General features: G+C 50.2%; 2 protein-coding genes across 4 annotated transcripts in view; one reads left to right on the top strand and one right to left on the bottom strand.

The window, feature by feature from the left end:
- Window positions 1-4,948, top strand: part of PAPSS2 (3'-phosphoadenosine 5'-phosphosulfate synthase 2) — a 28,545-nt gene extending 23,597 nt beyond the window's left edge. The window contains exon 12 of the mRNA XM_058840759.1: window positions 98-4,948. Within this exon, the coding sequence (XP_058696742.1) occupies window positions 98-239 (142 nt within the window). The 3' untranslated portion in view covers window positions 240-4,948. The remainder of the gene's footprint in view (window positions 1-97) is intronic.
- On the bottom strand, window positions 3,646-17,250 carry ATAD1 (ATPase family AAA domain containing 1). 3 transcript variants are annotated; one of them, XM_058840776.1, is made up of 10 exons: window positions 17,118-17,250; window positions 15,216-15,391; window positions 13,906-14,004; window positions 13,555-13,675; window positions 11,561-11,761; window positions 10,822-10,928; window positions 9,004-9,093; window positions 7,463-7,513; window positions 5,890-6,026; window positions 3,646-5,060 (listed from the first exon to the last, which is right to left on the bottom strand). In XM_058840776.1, the coding sequence occupies exons 2-10, from the start codon at window positions 15,375-15,377 to the stop codon at window positions 4,940-4,942; spliced, it is 1,089 nt and encodes a 362-aa protein (XP_058696759.1). In that variant the 5' UTR covers window positions 15,378-15,391; window positions 17,118-17,250; the 3' UTR covers window positions 3,646-4,939. The 3 variants fall into 3 exon arrangements, with proteins under 3 accessions (XP_058696759.1, XP_058696760.1, XP_058696758.1); XM_058840777.1 differs by lacking the exon at window positions 17,118-17,250 and adding an exon at window positions 16,771-16,909; XM_058840775.1 differs by lacking the exon at window positions 17,118-17,250 and adding an exon at window positions 16,759-16,897.
- Window positions 17,251-17,763: the final 513 nt, after the last annotated feature.

Genomic DNA, 17,763 nt, shown 5'->3' with positions numbered 1-17,763 from the left:
AGTTGTGTTCTGGACACTCCAGCACCTCTGGGATGAGGAACCCTGGGGGGTGACTCGGGCCAGCTGTGCTGATGTCTCCTGTCTCTGTTCCACACAGGCACGACGACTTTGACTTCATCTCAGGAACACGCATGAGGAAGCTTGCTCGGGAAGGGGAAAACCCCCCAGACGGCTTCATGGCCCCCAAAGCCTGGAAAGTCCTCACCACATACTACCAGTCACTGGAAAAAAAGAATTAACTCCTCCTCCTCCTCCTCCCCCTCCCTGGAAATACCTGTATTAAGAGTGAGCAATGATCGATTGATTCCCTGTGACGCAGATCACTTGGCGTGACCCTGGGATTTTCCTACCTGGGTCAGAGTGTTTTTTACCAATCAGAAATACTTTGAGCCTGGTCCTTCTCCCCCTAAAGCTGCTGGGAGCATTCCCACAGAGCTGGAAGGGATGGGGAGCGGCTCCGTGCCACCGGGATCGTTGCGGTGCTGCCAGGACCACACAGCAGCTCCCAGTGCAGAGGGGGGACCTCGGGCCAGGGTAAATCCTGCCTGTGCCCCGCCTGGAGCAGAAATGAAGAAGTGCCTTTCCACACTGTGCCTTAGACAGTTTTTGCTAATTAACAGCAGAATCTTTTTAATGCCCTTTTTTACAAAGGACTTTTTAAGATCAGCTGTGACCACCACCAGTTCCTTGTGGCTGAGCCAATTCCTCGCTGCTTCTTTCCTCCTGTTTGACCTCTTTGGTCAAACAAATCCCAGGCTGCGCATTCCTGTTGCTCCGAGTTCAGCTGTCTCTGAGATTGTGCCATGCTGATCCCTGCACCCACAGCTCAGCAGCAGAACTGTCCTGGGAGGCACCATAAAGCCCTGAGATCCCTGAGAAAGCTCTGGACAGCAAGGAAAAGTCAGGGATGCTGTCACTGTGCTTTCATGTGCTCCAGCATGGCAGGATGGGATCCCCCTTCCCTCTGCCCACACTCCTCCCATCCCAAAGGCAAATCCAAGACGAAGCAGCAAAGACACGGCGCAAGGTGGATCTGGAGAACCAGCTGAGAGGAGGCTGAAGCTCCTGCCCTCATCCACACCTGTGTGGGTACAGGTGACCAGATTTATGCCGTGTCTGTGGGATGGGGCCGCTGGGGACAGCCAGAGGATGGCAGGAAAGCCCTCGGGCCCCTCAGCCCTGAGGGGCGCTGCTGCTGAGTTGAGAGCCAGCGCCCAGGGCTGCTCCCAGCTCTGGCTGTGGAAAGTTACCCCGGACTTTATCTCCTTCCCCACCCTCATCCTGACATGGACTTTGCCTATGCCGTGCCTGAGGCTTTTCCGCTGACTCCAGCTCCTGGCTGGCCAGCGGGGGCTTCCTGGGACAGGGCTGCTCCTGCCTTGCCTCCCCAGCTGTGAGGTGGCAGCAGAGGAAAACAACCAAGCACTTGGTAAAAGGACAGCAATGGTCTCACTCGGTGATTTTTGCAGCTGGCCTGCTTTAGCAGCTGCCCCAGGACCCATCAGGATGCGTTCCCAATGAGCGGGGACCAGCGTTCCTCTCCTCTCGTGCTCTGGTTTTAATTCCCGATAGATCCACGCTCAGCAAAACCAACCCACTCCCACTTGTGGCACGGGAACCTGCTCTGCTGAGGCCACGGTCTGTGACTGGAAAATATCCTTGCAAAAGGGCTTTTAAGGTTTTTTTTTGTTGTTTTTTAAGTACTTGGAGCAAAGCTGTGTTTTACCCCAGGGCAGATGCTGCAGCCTCCATGGGAGCTGACAGTGCAGCAGCCTCATCCAGCCAGCCCCTCTGGCAGGAAGCCAAAAGAAATATTCCCATTTAGGATTTTTAAGGAGTGAAACAGCACTGTTGCTGCTCATTGTAAAATAATCCAGTGTTGAAAGCTGCCCCCCAGTAAATCACAGCAAAATACAGATTTTGTATTATCATTTTAAACCAGCATAGTGTCCTGATTACCTCTGATTAAAACATGTGGACTGGAGGGTTTATAGTCTATTTATTAAAGACATGAGACTGGAATTTGTACCTCAACTGATGCATCTCATGATTTAATATATTCTGAACTCGATACTCTATGAAACACTCACTTTTAGTACAAATAAATATTTATATGTGTGAAAGTAGCTCTCACTTGGTGATTTTTGGGTGGAAATTTGCTGGCGACTCGCTCAGCCTCGGCAATGCTGTGCTTGAGCAGCTGTCCCTGGAGCTGTGGGAGAGGGATCAGGCTCTTCCCTCCTTCAGGGAGTCAGGATCAGATGCTGAGGCTTGAACCAAGCCTCTGGAGCCGTGGAATTAAAGCAGCCACATTCCAAACCACGCTGCTTCCTCAGCCTTTCCAGGAAGCTGCCAGAGGGTTTGTGCCTTGACAGGGACTCCCACAGCAGCAGCAAGAGCAGGCAAGTATGGAAGAGTTCCTGGAGCAGTGGGAATTGCACTCCAGCTGCAGGAACTGCCCCCAGGGGCAATCAGCAATAGCTCCTTGTGCCTCTCAGGCAGCCCCCGATGAGCTGTGGGCAGCAGGGAGAGGCAGCTTTGGAGGCACAGGCTCGGATCGGGGCTCAGGCAGTGACCGGGGCTGCCCCCGGCTCTTCCTGTGCCCTCCTGCTGTGGCATTGAACCCCTCCAATTAAAGCCAATTAAGACCTATCCCTGCTGGGGTTTCACCAAGCAGGAAGCAGCCTGAAGAAAGGCAGGAGGTGCGGGAGGAGCTTCCCGGGCTTTCCCTGGAATTTCTCAGGTGGAACAAGCCCTAGGTGAGAGCAGGCACTGAATGCCGGAGAATTTCCCCAGCACAGGCGCCATTCCAGCCTTCTCAGGGATTCCAGGAATTCCAGCACTAATGGCAGGGTTAAGGTTACTCATGGAATCGCAGAATGGTTTGGGCTGGATGGACCTTAAAGCCCATCCCATCCCACCCCCTGCCATGGGCAGGGACACCTTCCACTGTCACAGGCTGCTCCAAGTCCCATCCAACCTGCCCTTGGACACTTCCAGGGATTTGCAGCTGCTCTGGGCACCCTGTGCCAGGGCCTCCCCACCCTCCCAGGGAACAATTCCTTCCCAATATCCCATCTGACCCTGCCCTCTAGCACTGGGAAGCCATTCCCTGTGTCCTGGCACTCTATCCCTTGTCCCAAGTCTCTTTCCTGTCACCCCCTTCAGGCACTGCAAGGCCACAGTTGGGTCACCCCAAAGCTTCTCCTCTCCAGGCTGAACAATCCCAGCTGTGCCAGCCTTTCCTCCCAGCAGAGCTGCTCCATCCCTCTGCTCATCCTGGTGCCTCCTCTGGACCCATTCCTGGATTCCAGGCTCACCCAGAGCCAGCACTGGGCACTCAGCCCTGGCACTGAAGTAACTTGTGGGATTAACATCCCAGATCCTGGACTTTCCCCATTTCCATAGCCCAGCAGTTCTGCTCTGCCTAAATTCCTGCACCCTTGTGTTAGACCTCCCATTGCTCTGTGATACAGAGAAGAAATCTAAGCAATTATTCAACTATTTTTATCCTCCCCCTCCCATTTGGTTTTAAGACTGGGACAAACTCAGCCCTGCTGCATCACCCAGCCAGCATTGCAGAGGGCAGGGCAGCAGGGAGCAGGCTGAGCTTGAGGGACACTGTCACCAGCCCCTGACACCGTGTCATGCCAGGGCTCCAGCCCTCCTTCTTTCACTTTATTTCCCTTTGCAGTGCATTTGGTTTTACATCATTCTGTGCCTCCCATGTTTCCCTCCCCTCACAGGCAGCTGTGACACAGCATCCCACCCCTGGGCTTTGAACAATTAATTCCCTTTACAGACTTGGGGTCAATTAGTGCACAATTCATAGCATTATATGAAAAAACCTGAAGTTCTTGACTATCTCTGACAACTTCACAAAAAACCAAACATTTTTGCCACTCACATTTGTAACCCTTGGCCTTTATCACAAGAGAACAAGAATTCACCAGAACTGGTACCAGCAAGGACAGCATGTTGCTAAAACACATCAATAAGCCCCAAACCCATCCTCTTTAAATTCACAGATCTGATAATGGGACAGAGTCAAACATCACACAGTGTCCCCCCCTGTGCCTCAGGGCTGTGACACTTCAGGGAACGGTGCCACAGTGGGGCTTGCAGAGACCGAGGGAGAAGCAAGTCCTTGGGACAGTGCACAGGAGCTCAGACAGCTCAGGCTTCAGAGAGCTCAGAGGACATGGGGCTTTAGGAAAGAGCAAGTGGGATTCTACTCTAACTGCTCACAGCAAGTGAAAACCAAAAACAAAAACAGCCTTCATGTAAAAAGCCTTCAAAAGCAGAATTCATAAAAAAATTAAAAGTATTCAAACATTCTTACATAATAGTTTGCTATCTTGACTAAATGGCACCAGATTTCAAGTGGTCATGTGGAAGAAAAATCAGTAGCATTTCAAATGTTCTAGGAGCAGTTTCTATCCTGGCATTTGCTGCTAAAAGGTAGAAGTGAACTGAGTATCGAGGAATCTTTCCCCTATGCAGCTTCTGATTTGGTTTGCTTCAGGAAGTAGAAAAGATTTTCCGTACTCAAGTTATCTACAGATTATGTCTATATATAAAAAAAAGTGTGGCTATGTACAGGTCCTGCACTCACACACCCATCTGTACACACCCAGCCCGTGCCAGGTCCTGCCCCCTGGCTCCGGGACCACCCTCTCCTGCTGGAAGGCTCCAAGGGATCCCTGGGGACAACACGCAGGCACTCGCTCTTGGTCTGGGCTGAATTGTTCCACTCATGATCTGTGCTTCCACTTCCAGTTGGAATTGCAATAACTTAGAGGTTGTTGTTGTATAAAAACGATTCCAGGAACAGAACTCCCTTTGCCACCCCCATTCCCACCCCCTGACATTGGTTTTGCTAACTGATTACAGAAGTCAAACTAAATCACTTCAGGAACTGCAAACACACTCTTTCCTCTTAATCAAACACAATCTCCATGGCCAGGTTCTGCATGGAGACATCCTTGGATTTCCTCATCTTCTCGATGGCCCTGTGGAGATCCTGCTGCTGCACAGGCCGGATCTCATCTTCATCGTGGCTGGGAAGAGAGAGGAACAGCCAGGTGAGGGTCCAGGGGCTGTGAGCAGCCATCCCTGCAAACAGCAGCTCTGACATGGATCCAGCATCAGGCTGGAACCCCAGGATCACTGAGGCTGGAAAATCCCTCCCAGCCCATGGAGTCCAAGCTGTGCCTGATCCCCACCTTGTCCCCAGCCCAGAGCACTGAGTGCCACATCCAGCCCTTCCCTGGACACCTCCAGACATGGGGACTCCAAACCTCCCTGGGCAGCCCCTGCCAAGGCCTGAGCTCCCTTGCCATGGAGAAATTCCTCCTGGTGTCCAACCTGAGCCTCCCCTGGCACAGCTTGAGGCCGTTTCCCCTTGTCCTGTCCCTGTTCCCTGGCAGCAGAGCCCGACCCCCCCTGGCTGTCCCCTCCTGTCAGGGAGTTGTGCAGAGCCAGAAGGTTCCCCTGAGCCTCCTTTGCTCCAGGCTGAGCCCCTTTCCCAGCTCCCTCAGCTGCTCCTGGGGCTCCAGTCCCTTCCCCAGCTCCGTTCCCTGCCCTGGACACGTTCCAGCCCCTCAATGCACCCAGGATTGCTGCAGGAGTGGCAAATACCACAGGGATGTCCCAGCACTGTGTCAGCAGCACTGAAGACTGGCACTAACCACTGCAGCAGCAGGACTTGGTGGCTCAGGCCACCTCCAGCTTGGGCACCTTGCAACAACCAAGGTGCCAAAAGGAATAACAATAACTGAGTTGTGGTGGGGGGGAGGCACTCCTGCTCTGTGTGACCCTCCAGGCAATCCCAGCCGCAGTCAGGGAGCACAAGGAACAGCTGTGAGAGTGCAGCAGGGCCCCACGTACACGTCCTCCTCGCAGGCGTTGTTGACGTACTCCCGCACGCAGAGCAGCGCCGCGTCCCGGCACATCTCCTTCAGGTCGCTGCCCGAGAAGCCGTCGGTCTCCTTGGCCACCTGCAGCAGATCCACGTGGCTGTCCACCTGTGGGAAACTCCAGCTCAGGCCACCACTCCAAAGCCACTGCCTTTGGTCACCACGACAAGCGCCGGTCACCTCCCTCCCAGAGTTTTTACCCTCTCTGAGATCATCTTCATTGGACATTTCTGGGGAGCTGAATTTCTCCCTTACTCTCAACCTCCCAGTGGTTCACACCCTTACAGGAAACTGATGTTTGGGCTCATCAAACCCCACCATCGGTTCAAAACCCCACCAGAACTCCACATAAACCATTGGTATGTCCTGTAGTAACCACGCTCCTGCATGGATCTGCCTGGGAAAAACTGGATCCCAGGAATAGTGACCCCTTTTCCCAGGACTCTGTTGTCTGTTCCCGCTTTACACAGCCCCAACCCGGGGGATTTAGAGGCAAAATAATGCGTCTGCCTTGGTGCACTGGGTCAGGCTGAACTCTTGCCAGCCAAGACCCCAGGTTTATTCCATCTTTTTATGGAATTTCTGATTCCTTTCCCACCATGTGCATCAGTATTTCCTTTTCAAAAAGTTAAAGCCAAGGCAGTCCAATAAAAGGCTGAAATTCTGGGATGACTTCTCTCAAGAGGGGAACTATTCCGTGGTTTAAATCAGGCAAGAAAAAGGGGGGAAGGGCTCCCCTTGCCATGTGAAGTCTGGGTTTGAGAGATCCAGTTCCTCTTCCTGTGGGATAACCGATACAGGCTGGTGTTTTTACCTCCCTGAAAACCTTATTTATGTGCTTCCCTGCCAGATGCTTCTGAGCTGCCATTTTTAGGCCTCTTCAAATAATTTCAGTTGGTTTTACCAATAAAAGATATTTATTAGGCTGGAGCTCAGCCTAGAGATACTTTGCAACATTAACTTGAAGGCAATTAGTGCTGCTGACTAAATTTGGGAAGAAGCTCTGATGACAGGGATCCCCTATCCTGCCACAGACACTTCCAGCTGTGCTCACACCTCATCCTTCTCCTCTCCTCTCTCTGAAGGCAATTTGAATTATGGATCAAAAGCAGCACTGTCAAAGTCATTCCTCCTTGCTTGACCTGGGCTAAGAAAGAGTTAAAGAGTCAGCATCTTCTCCCTGCTTCAAACTGAAATTTCCCTTCCCTGATCTAAACATGATTCACCTTCACCTTTCTTAGAGTGAAATCTCTTCTCTTGTAACAGAGCAAGCAAACAGAGACAGAGAAATGGAGTCACTCTGCTCAGAGGGGGTGATTCACCACACAAGCCAAGGCTCCTGCTCACAAAGGAGCCAACTGCAGGGCTTTAATGTAAGGCCACACCTAAACCCACAAAAGACTCCCAAGTTCTCACCAGAAAGCCCTGGCAGATCATCTCAGCCTCACTGCAAGGCAGGCAATTACAAACCACACGTTCTGCAAGGCAAGAGCTGCACTGGTGGCAGCAATGCAGCCATGAGCCACCAACAGGAGGCTACTCACATTTTCATTCTTCAAAATCAGCTTCAAGATCGCCTCTCTTTGCTTCAGAGCCTGGAACAGAAGAGACTGAAGTTACCAGGGGGCAAAAAAAAATACTTGTGACATCACAGGGCTTTCAGTCCCTTCAGTTCCCTGGCCTAGGACACAAGACACACACTGAGGAAACCTCTCTAACAGCAAATTCAGCTCCACAGGTGATGTATGGGAAATTCTAAACCAGATAAATCACACACTCTGTGAGGAGGTTACTGAAGAGTCCTGAGCAGATCCTTCCTAGGAAGGTCAAACACAGCCAGCAAAGACTGGGTTTTGTGCCTGCCAAACCTCACTTACATCATGAAAAAGGGGAAAAATTTCCCCACAGATAATCTGGCAGCTGAACAGTTGCTACTCTGTCCCAAAACCCACTTCTGCCATTTCACTCTGCTTAGCAGGTAATTTTTGATGAGTAATTTGGGGCCTTTTCATCTCAAACTCAGTTATAAAATCTGCAAGGCTTTTACTCCTGCCTGTGCCTGTTCCCAATCCACAGCACATCAATTATTCCACCTTCAGTAAGAGTCAGGGCCAACCTGGGCTGATCACAAAGCAAGAGAGAAGCAGGAAGCTCATGGCAGGGCTGTAGTGGGGTAAGGAAAATCTGTTCCCTAAATGACACCTCCTCTGGTAATTCTGATCCTGGGAGAGGGAGCCAATCCCTGTAATATCCCAGGGCACACAATTCATCCTTCTAACGATGGGGCTTGATAGAATGACACAACAAAGTACTAAAATCCACATCCCTATCCCCTGCTAACTCAGGGAAGAGTTGGAGATGAGGAAGGTGTGTGGAGAGGGTATGGTAGCACAGCAGTTCCCAGATTATGCCTGCTGTTTCCAAAGGGATCCACTCCCATGGAGTGAAAGTCAGTTCCAACAACACAGGCCTGGGAACACAACTCCTCTCTTCTTGCACAATCAATAAGAATTTTACTCCTCCAGTTTGGTCTCAGAGTTTCAGCAGAAATGGATGATGATTTCTGTAGCCAGAAGGGAATTCCGACAGCCACGACTGAACTCCTGATAACACCGACACAAAAGTGTCTGGTGACATCAGCAGGCACTCAAAGGTGACTGAAATACCTGGAAAAGGATGGCAAGAGCAACCTTTGGAGGAAGGACAACCTTGTGACAGCTGTCTGATTGATAAAGAACTCAATAACTGGGGCATAAATCATAGAATCCTGGAACGGTTTGGGTCCTTAAAGACCATCTCATTCCAAGCCCATCAGAGGCAGAACAAACAAGGTTTTCCACGCTGTCTGCTGTGGAAAGACCTGAGCAGAGCAGAGTTACAAACCAGCCCTTCCCAGCTGCAGCATCCAAACAGCTCCATTCCCAGAGAAGAGCAGGGATGAGATCAAAACCTCACCTTAAAAAGCCGAGTTATGGACATGCCTCAAACCCCCTAAACCCAGCTCAGCAGAATGCAGCATTTCCTGGAGGAAACCCCCCAGAGCTGTGGATTTCCCTTCTGGTGGGGCAGGGCAGGCAGGACTTACGGGCTGGTTGATGTGGAAGCGGGTGGGCATCCTCCTCATGATGGCAGAGTCCAGGTCCTGGGGCCGGTTGGTGGCTCCCATCACAATCACCTGTGTGACACCACAGACACCCCTGAAACCAGAGCTGGCAAACATCCACAGCCTGGGAATGTCAGCACCAGCCAGGGGATCTCCCCTGCTGTATCAACAGCATTGACATTTAAAGAAGTTCCATAAAGGTTTCCTGGCAGTGATCTCAGCAAAGGCAGCTGGAGAGAGCCCTGGTGCCACAAATACCACCTGGGGGGAGATTTCTGCACCAGTCCAACTTGAAAATTCAGACCCTAAGAAGGAACTTAAAACTTCTGCTTGTGATGTCACTTTGGTGGATGGTGGAAATCCAAAGATGTTTTGGGAAGGTATTTAAAAATGTGCTGAAAAAAGAATCACAGAAGGTTTGGGTTGGAAAAGACCTTAAAGGTCATCTTGATGTAAGCCCTCCGTGGGCAGGGGCACCTTCCAGGAGACCCCCATGGCAATGGGTTCACCTGGCAGCTTTCACATGCACCCAAATTAATGTGCATTAGTGTTTTTATTTTTTTAAGCATTCAAAAAAAGCATTCCATGACCCACAGGTTAGCAGTGGGTTAAAGGTGTCCAAGCCAAGCCCAACAGCAGGACAGTGTTTACCTCCCTGGAGCACTCCAGTTCTTAATTCCAGAACAAATTTACTCCCCATTCACAGCAGCTTTGTTTCCCCATTTCTTACTCTAAGCTGTGTACATGGTAAACACCCAGGCAGGAGAGTGAAAAGCGGCAGGGTGATTAATCTGGGCTCCAGGGGGTTTCCTGCCCTGCTCCTGCCTTTGGGCCAGGCCCAGCAGCTCCAGGAAGGCGGGCCAGCGGGGCTGGTGGCCCGGCAGAGTCACCCTGCCACCTAGAGGCACTGGGATTGCTGGCATTATTCTCTGGGCATTATTTTCAGCCAAAAGGCAATTTCCCCACCTGCCCCGAGTTCCTGCCACGCTCCAGATCCAGCCCACAGCTGAGTGTGGCTTCCAGATGGAATCAACACATCCACCTCAACACAATTCATTACAATTTCTTCCAAGCATTTGGGATTTTTGTTTTTCTTACAAAAGGCAAACGCTGCTGAGCTCGAGAGACCCCAAATTGTTTCACTGCAGGGAATTAATAATTTAATTTGCTCCAAGGAATTGTCAGTGTATTGGGAGAAAAGGTAATACACTGTACTTGGAAGATAGTATCAGTTTCCAGTGAAGGGTTCATACCACTGGATTTTTACTGATGGGAAGCTTTAACCCTCCTCTTGTTTTTTACTCATTTTGGGAAAAATAAGCTGAGAAACATCTTTGGCACAAGCTTGGGAGAGGAGGAAAAGCCATTTATGGAAAAATACACATGAAAAAGGCTGAAAATTTTCAACTTAGAGAATAAACCTCCTGTTTCAGGGCTTTAAGAAGGTCATCCCAGGTGACTGTGCAGAACCATGGCATGCAGGCTTTCTGCTACATTCAAGTCATTTAGAATCCCAGAATTCCAGTGAAAACCATTCCCAGGTTTGGGATGGGAGGGACCTTAAAGCCCATCCCATCTCATCTGAAAATACCACTTCTTGATTAAAACCAAAGTAAGCACAAAGCCAATCTTCCCAGGAAGAACAATGATCTGTGGATACAACTCCCCTCGTTCCCATGAAGTTCAGGGAATCACTGACAAGTAAAGAAGCCTTTGGCAATCCCTGTTCCCAAGCAGCTCCACGCACAATATCCCAGCTGAGGGAATCCCATCCCTTCTCCCAGCACCCTGAGGACTCACCTGGCAGTTGTAGTCGGTGTCCAGCCCATCCCACAGACTCATGAACTGGGCTTTCATCATGGCTGTGGCCTCGTGGTCGGTGCTCGATCGGTTCCGCAGGAAGGAATCTGTGCCAAAGGAGGGAAGCAAACACTGCCAGCCCAGTTCCTCGAGGGAATGCACACCTGGGCTCTTCTCTTAGCTCATAAATGCGTTTTTAACCACCAGTGTCAGCAAACAATAAGTGCTGCCAAGGGTGAAGGCAGCACAGTGGACTCTCCCCCCCATTCCTAAACCCCCCTTCCAAAGGATGCTACACAAGCCATCACAGGAGATTGCCCCACATCTTATGCTCCAAATTTCCACCTTCCTGAATTCATGGAAAGCAGCCTCCCCTCCTGTTCTTCAGCCCTATGAAATCACTATTCCAGAGCTCTCCTAAAACCATATTTTATTTCCCAGTATGTGCCCTGACAGCAGAAGCACTGAAGTGTATTTGTTGCTGGGTTTCCCTGTGAACCAAAAATAAGTAGAAACTTGTTTTACTTGTGAAAAAGTTTTCACAAATGAAAAATTCCTTCACTGTCACCAGGAAAAAAAGCCAGTTTTTCCTAATGTGCCACCATTCCTTTACAATTCTATTTCTCTTACTGAGCCTTCGCTCTTTCTAAGGATGACAGTAGATCCATACATCACAGAACCTACGGTTCAATGTCACTCTGCTATAACTACCGATAAAAAAAAAAAAAGAGATTTTTACCTATTTCATCAATAAAAATGATGGATGGCTGGAGCTTTATGGCCAGGGAGAAGACAGCAGCAGCCAGTTTTTGGGATTCTCCATACCATTTATCCGTCAGCGTGGAGGGCTGGAGGTTGATGAACCTACACCCGGCTTCCTTGGCCGTAGCTTTGGCAATCAGGGTTTTCCCACAGCCAGGGGGGCCATAGAGAAGGACTCCTGGAAAATTCACAGTGTTAATGCTTTGCTAGGACAGGCCTGGAGGTGTCCAGGCTCAAGTTTGATCCAGGCCTTAGAAGATAAGAAACCAAACCACTATTCCATTAAATCAAGAGGTTTTAAGATAATCCCTATTAAATTACAACTCAGAATAGCCGAAGACAGGAATGGTGAAGTTGAGAGGAGACACATGAAAGATGACTGGTTGGTTTATTGTCCCTGCCCATGGCAGGGGGGTGGAACATCATCTTTAAGGTCCCTTCCAACCCAAACCACTCCATGATTCCTTTTTATTCCATTTCCAGGACTATAAAGGTTACAGAAAATTAACCCCTATTTATGCCCTGTCAGTACCTGACAGGCCTTGTTTATAGCTCCTCTCAGTCCTGCTAATAAAACTTAGCACAGAGGAATGAGGAAAGGAAAAATCCATCACACAACAGACCCACAGACATTTGAAACAAATTACCCACAATTAAACATGACATTTTGTGTTATTTTTAAACTTGTCACAGTGAAAGAATTCACAGGAGTGTTTTTCTAGCACAGTTACAAAGAAAACAATTTCAAGAGCAACATTCAGTCAAAAGAGCCCGAAACACAGGAAATTATTAAGGTTTTTTTCTCTGTTTATGTGAGTGATGCCCACAAACATCATTACTTTGGAGCAGTGACTTCCTATTAACACCCAGCACAAGCCACTCGTAAAACTGGGGAGCAGCCCGAGCTGGCAAGTCTGCTTTAAAAAGATAAATAAAAAAATTCATTTTTTCCTTCAGCTCATTAGATCATGGAATTCATGTAATTTTCCAGACAGCTTCAGTTTGGGACTTACACAGAACATAGCCTGGAAAAACTAAACCAGCTACCAAAGTGCTGCATTTTCCATCCCTTGGGACACAGGACTGAGGTGGTCACAGAGCCAGGCAGTAGTTAAGAGCTCCAGAAATCAATATTCCAGGGAACAAAACAATAAACTTGGGGGGTTTTTTCCAACATTTTAGGCTTAAATTCTGCTTTTTTTCTTTTCTTTTGCAGTAACATATAATAAATATGGCTGTAGGGGTTTAAGCAGAGTCCAACTTCTGTTGTACTGTGGAAAATGAACCCAACTCCAGAAAGAACCAAGGGATCTCCAGAGGAAAAATGGGATGTCTGTCTTGCTGAATGATGGGAATTTCTAGGAGTGCCAAAGCTATAGAGCAGAGTTAGAGCTCAGCTCTGCCAAAGGACAACACAGGGTGTAAAGACAATAAAAATGACAATTTAGGCAGTTAAAAGTGCAGGATACATGGATTATAATGGCCTGGAGTGACAGGACGAGGGGAAATGGCTTCATGCTGAGAGAGAGGAGGTTTGGATGGGACATTGGGAAGGAATTGTTCCCTGGGAGGGTGGGCAGGCCCTGGCACAGGGTGCCCAGAGCAGCTGTGGCTGCCCCTGGATCCCTGGAAGTGTCCAAGGCCAGGTTGGACTCTGGGGCTTGGAGCAGCCTGGGACAGTGTGAGGTGTCCCTGACTGGATGGGCTTTGAGGTCCCTCCCAAGCCAAATCACTTCATTATTCTGTGATTAGTGCACAAAAATGGACCACCATAACCAAAATCCAGCTATTGCTCCTTTACCAAGATGAAATTTCTTCACCAAAGCAGAAGAAGAGGGAAAATCTGAGGGTTTCCCCTGGCATCAGTCCTAATGTTTGCACTCTGACCTAACAACCCACTTCCCTTTCTGAGAAACTGCACCGTTTGTGTTTTAAATACCAAGGTATAAATCCATCACATTCCCTTCCTACCTTTGGGGGGCTGTAAGAGCCTGGAATTCTCAAATAAATATTTCTTCTTGATGGGCAAAATGACAGTGTCTTTCAAATCTGTGATGACATCATCTAAGCCTGCAATATCACTCCAGGTGACCTGCAAGGGAAGAACAGTGTTGGGAGTAATCAGCATCGATCCTGCCAAGGAAAAGCACCCACCAGCTTCAAAGGAAAAAGGAGAAGAGATTAAAACCCTCTAATCTCAATGATGCAGTTTGAGTTTTAGATCACAGGAATATTTCCTGTGTGTTTCCACAGAGGTGCAAATGATGTAATCCAGAGACAAAGGGGAATTTTGCAGGTCTGAGGAGCAGGGAAGCTGCTTACATGCATGCTGAGTGGGTCCACCAGGTGGGCAGCAATGCTCATCTCATACTCAGTCAGCTTCACATTCTTCACTCCTATTTGCTTCATCAGCTTTTCAGCCTGGGGGAAACCAAACACCAAGAAAATCAAGGGAAAGAAACCAAATGCTTCACTCAAAAATCAGCTTTTTGAAAGAACTGCTGTTTGTGGTTTGAAAAGCTTCTCCCTAAGAGGTGAAATCTTATTTTAAGCAGAAGGTTCTGCTGTTTCCTAATGACTTTGTTGTCACTTGAGTGAAAGCAAGTCAGATGTCTCAGTACCCATCAAACAAATGCTGGGGCTCTCACATGCCCAAATCTTCAACTCCTCTGTTATGACCTAAGAAACGACCAAAACAAACCTGGAAACACAGAGTGCGCCCCACAAGCCTCCATAGCACTTGGGGAGATTTCTGTATTTTTGTATGAATCAAGGAAATATTAATGTAGTTTTGAATTCCCAGAAGTAATTCAATTTCTAATAAGTGTTCAGTGGGTTTTCCCTAATTTACGAGGAAAACTCATTGTGCCAACACACTTGCACATTTCAGTTTCTACTCAAACTTGCAATAAGTCCAAGAAGGTTTTGGGACAGTGCAGTCTCCTAGATAATAGCTGGCACTGAACCCATTGGGAAAGCTGGTTTTCAACCAAAAAGCTCATTACAGAAGGGAAACCACCCAACACAGATTTAGGTTGCTCAAAACCTGTGAAATTTTTGACAGTCAGAAACCAAACAAAAAAAATTTGCCACATTTCCAAAGTAAACCTTTAACTCTTGGTTCTGAAGGGCCACTAAAGCTTTTCCAGAGCGCAAATCGTTCCATTTCAAGATAAGGAACGAGGCTTTTCATCTTTTCCCCTTCCCTTCCCAAGGCACCTTGACTGCTGGTGGAGGTCTCTGCCACTAAGATGCCAGAGATGCAGAGCTTTCAAGTTCTCTTTTAAGAATTAAGTTATCTCTGCTCAAGGTTTTCAAAAACAAGCAAGAGGCTGATGATTTAAGGCCACTGCTGCTCAGCAGAGTTGTCAGAAGCAGAGAAGGCAGCAGGCCCACAGACTTGCTGAGAATCAGAGCCAACAGCAGCCTCCAAACCAACAGCTTTGCCACCACTTCAAGCTAGAAATTGTAATTTGTTATAAAATTGTTGCTTGTTATATACTGTAATTTGTTACAAAACACGAGCCCTGAAAAGACCAACAGCCTAAACCCCGAGACTGACTAAAAAACTTCAGCTTCCCACCAGCACACTCCTCAATATCCCAGGGAAACGCTGCAGAATGGAATCCTACCTGCTTCTGAGCTTCCACTTTCTGTTTCCTGGTGGGGTCGATGGCATCCACCATCCACTTGATGGTGAAATAGGTGACGGCCCCAAAGATGGTCAGGCGGAAGATCAACCCCACCACCTCGTTCCGGCTCAGGGGCCGCGAGAACGCCTCGGCGTGGACCATCCTCCTTCCCAGCTCTGAGGGGAAAAGGGAAGCACAGGGAGCGACAGAATGGAAAATCAGAGCTGGAAAAGAAACACCTGCCCTGTGTTTAAATGCTGTTTGATAGAAGCTGCTTCACAGGGACTTTGGACAAGGGATGGAGGCACAGGACACAGGGAATGGCTTCCCAGTGCCAGAGGGCAGGGATAGATGGGATATTGGGAAGGAATTGTTCCCTGGGAGGGTGGGCAGGCCCTGGCACAGGGTGCACAGAGAAGCTGTGGCTGCCCCTGGATCCCTGGAAGTGTCCAAGGCCAAGCTGGAGCAAGCTGAGATAGTGGAAGGTGTCCCAGCCCTGGCAGCAGGGGAGAAATCTAAGGTGCCTTCCAATCCAAACCATCCTGGGATTCTGTGCTTACAAAGTTGACATTCCCATTGAGGGAACATTTTGGGACTGCTATTGACCCTGAATGCTGAATCCTGGAGCCAGGGAAATCCATTATTTAACCAGAGAGGTCTTTTCCCTAAGAGGAAGTTTACAGGAAAGGCAGCCAGCTGCCACATTAAGGAGCAATCAACGACTCGCATTTGATTAAAACGAGGTTAAGAGCTGGAGCCTGCACCTGGCAGGATGTATGGGGAGTTATTAATATCCCTGGAAACCTGAAAATGCTGGATGTGGCACACAGCTATCCAGGGAAAAGCCTGACTGCTGCATGAGCCAAGCCCAGAGAGCACAGCACCCTCAATCTCGGGAACAAAAGGCACGGAGGAAAGAACTTTGCTAAAACATTGGAAAAATGACTTGTAAAATCAGGGTCCACTTCCTCCTCAGCTGGAGGGGGTGATCTGCTTGGGAATCCCTAAATCACTCCATGGACACTGCCCCATTTTCCTGATGCAAGGGCAAAACCAGCAGCAATTCCTTTGGCAGCTCCTGACGCTCCCTGGCCATTCTCCAAACCAAGCTGGCAGCCAGGGCAACGCTGGAGCACCCACAGCCAAATCATCCCTGGATCCCCCTCCCCAGGGCAACCCTGGGGCACCCACAGCCAAATCATCCCTGGATCCCCCTCCCCAGGGCAACCCTGGGGCACCCACAGCCAAATCATCCCTGGATCCCCCTCCCCAGGCAACCCTGGAGCTAAATTATCCATGGATGCTTGCTAAAGGACCTAAGGAAGTCCTCCGGAGCTGGAGGATTTTTGCATGTCCTCGTCAACCTGACTTATTAAAATAAAGGGGCTCTGTAGACACCGAACAAGGAGAAAACCTCCCCAAGAACCCTCTGCAGAAATCTCTTTCTTATGCAACCCATGCCCTGAGGGCCAACCGAAAGGAAAAGCTTGAACACGAGAGAAACTGAAGCATAATCTCGCTGAGCAAAGTCCTAATAACTCACAAACGCTAAAACCTGTAGGAACTCAGCGTTTCTTTTCCCTGAGGCGAGGACTCTTCACTCCGGGCCCGCTGCGGCTCCGCTCTCTCCGTACAGGCGCAAAAGGGAAACCAAAAGCGGCAGCGGCGCTGGCTTCTGTTCCGCTCCGAGGGCAAATGGAGGCACTGCCGGGAAACCCTGGCCTGCCCCGGGCCCGGGGAGCCCCGCAGGGCCCGCCCCAGCGCGGGGATCGCCCCCGGTGCCGGGCAGCCCCGTCACGGCTGTCCCGGGCAGGGCCGGGCCGCGCCGCCCGTGACCTTCCCGCCGCCCGGCAGGTGCGGCGCGCCGGGGCCGCTCTGCCTCTGTCCCGCCGGGTCACTCACCGTGCGGCGGCTCTCCGGAACTCCGGGGCAAGGGGCGGGACGAGCAGCAGGAGGAGGAAGGAGAGGAGGAGGAAGAGCAGGAGGAAGAAGCGGAGCAAAAGCCGGCGGCAGCAGCGAGGGCCCGGCAGCGGCGCGTCCGGCACTTCCTCCGTCCGTGCGGCGCTCGCTGCCCCGCCCAAAGGTTCCGGCCGGCGGCGCCCCGCGAGAAGGTTCCGCCCACCGGATGCGCGGCAGCTCCAGGCTGGGAAGGGCCGGGATGGACCGGGAAGGGCCGGGATGGACCGGGAAGGGCCGGGATGGACCGGGAAGGGCCGGGATGGGCCGGGATGGACCGCGATGGACCGGGATGGACCGGGATGGGCCGGGATGGGCCGGGATGGACCGGGATGGACCGGGATGGACCGGGATGGACCGGGATGGACCGGGATCAGCGTTAGCGGAACGGAGCGGCCAGCGCGGCTTCACCGGCACCCCCGGGGCCGCGGCTCCCGCTTACTGCGTGTAATGGCAACGGGAACGCCGCTCTATCGCCACGAACGCGTAAAATTCACAGAACGTAACATATGCAACGCGTTAAGAGAAATATGAAAATAAATATATAATGTAAGCATAAATATAATACATATAATATGTAAAACATGCATAT

Source organism: Poecile atricapillus, chromosome 6, assembly GCF_030490865.1.
Source record: "Poecile atricapillus isolate bPoeAtr1 chromosome 6, bPoeAtr1.hap1, whole genome shotgun sequence".
Lineage (NCBI taxonomy): Eukaryota > Metazoa > Chordata > Aves > Passeriformes > Paridae > Poecile > Poecile atricapillus.
This window is presented reverse-complemented; position numbering and strand designations above follow the sequence as displayed.

Bases quoted from the DNA above. Each gene is read 5' to 3' on its own strand.
- ATAD1 (XM_058840776.1), bottom strand. From the start codon at position 15,377: ATGGTCCACGCCGAGGCGTTCTCGCGGCCCCTGAGCCGGAACGAGGTG. The intron at 11,762-13,554 runs GTAGGAAGGGAA...TGAATTTTCCAG, and splicing joins GCTCTTACAGCCCCCCAAAG to GAGTCCTTCTCTATGGCCCC. The intron at 7,514-9,003 runs GTAAGTCCTGCC...CTTCTGTTCCAG, and splicing joins GCTTCCACATCAACCAGCCC to GCTCTGAAGCAAAGAGAGGC.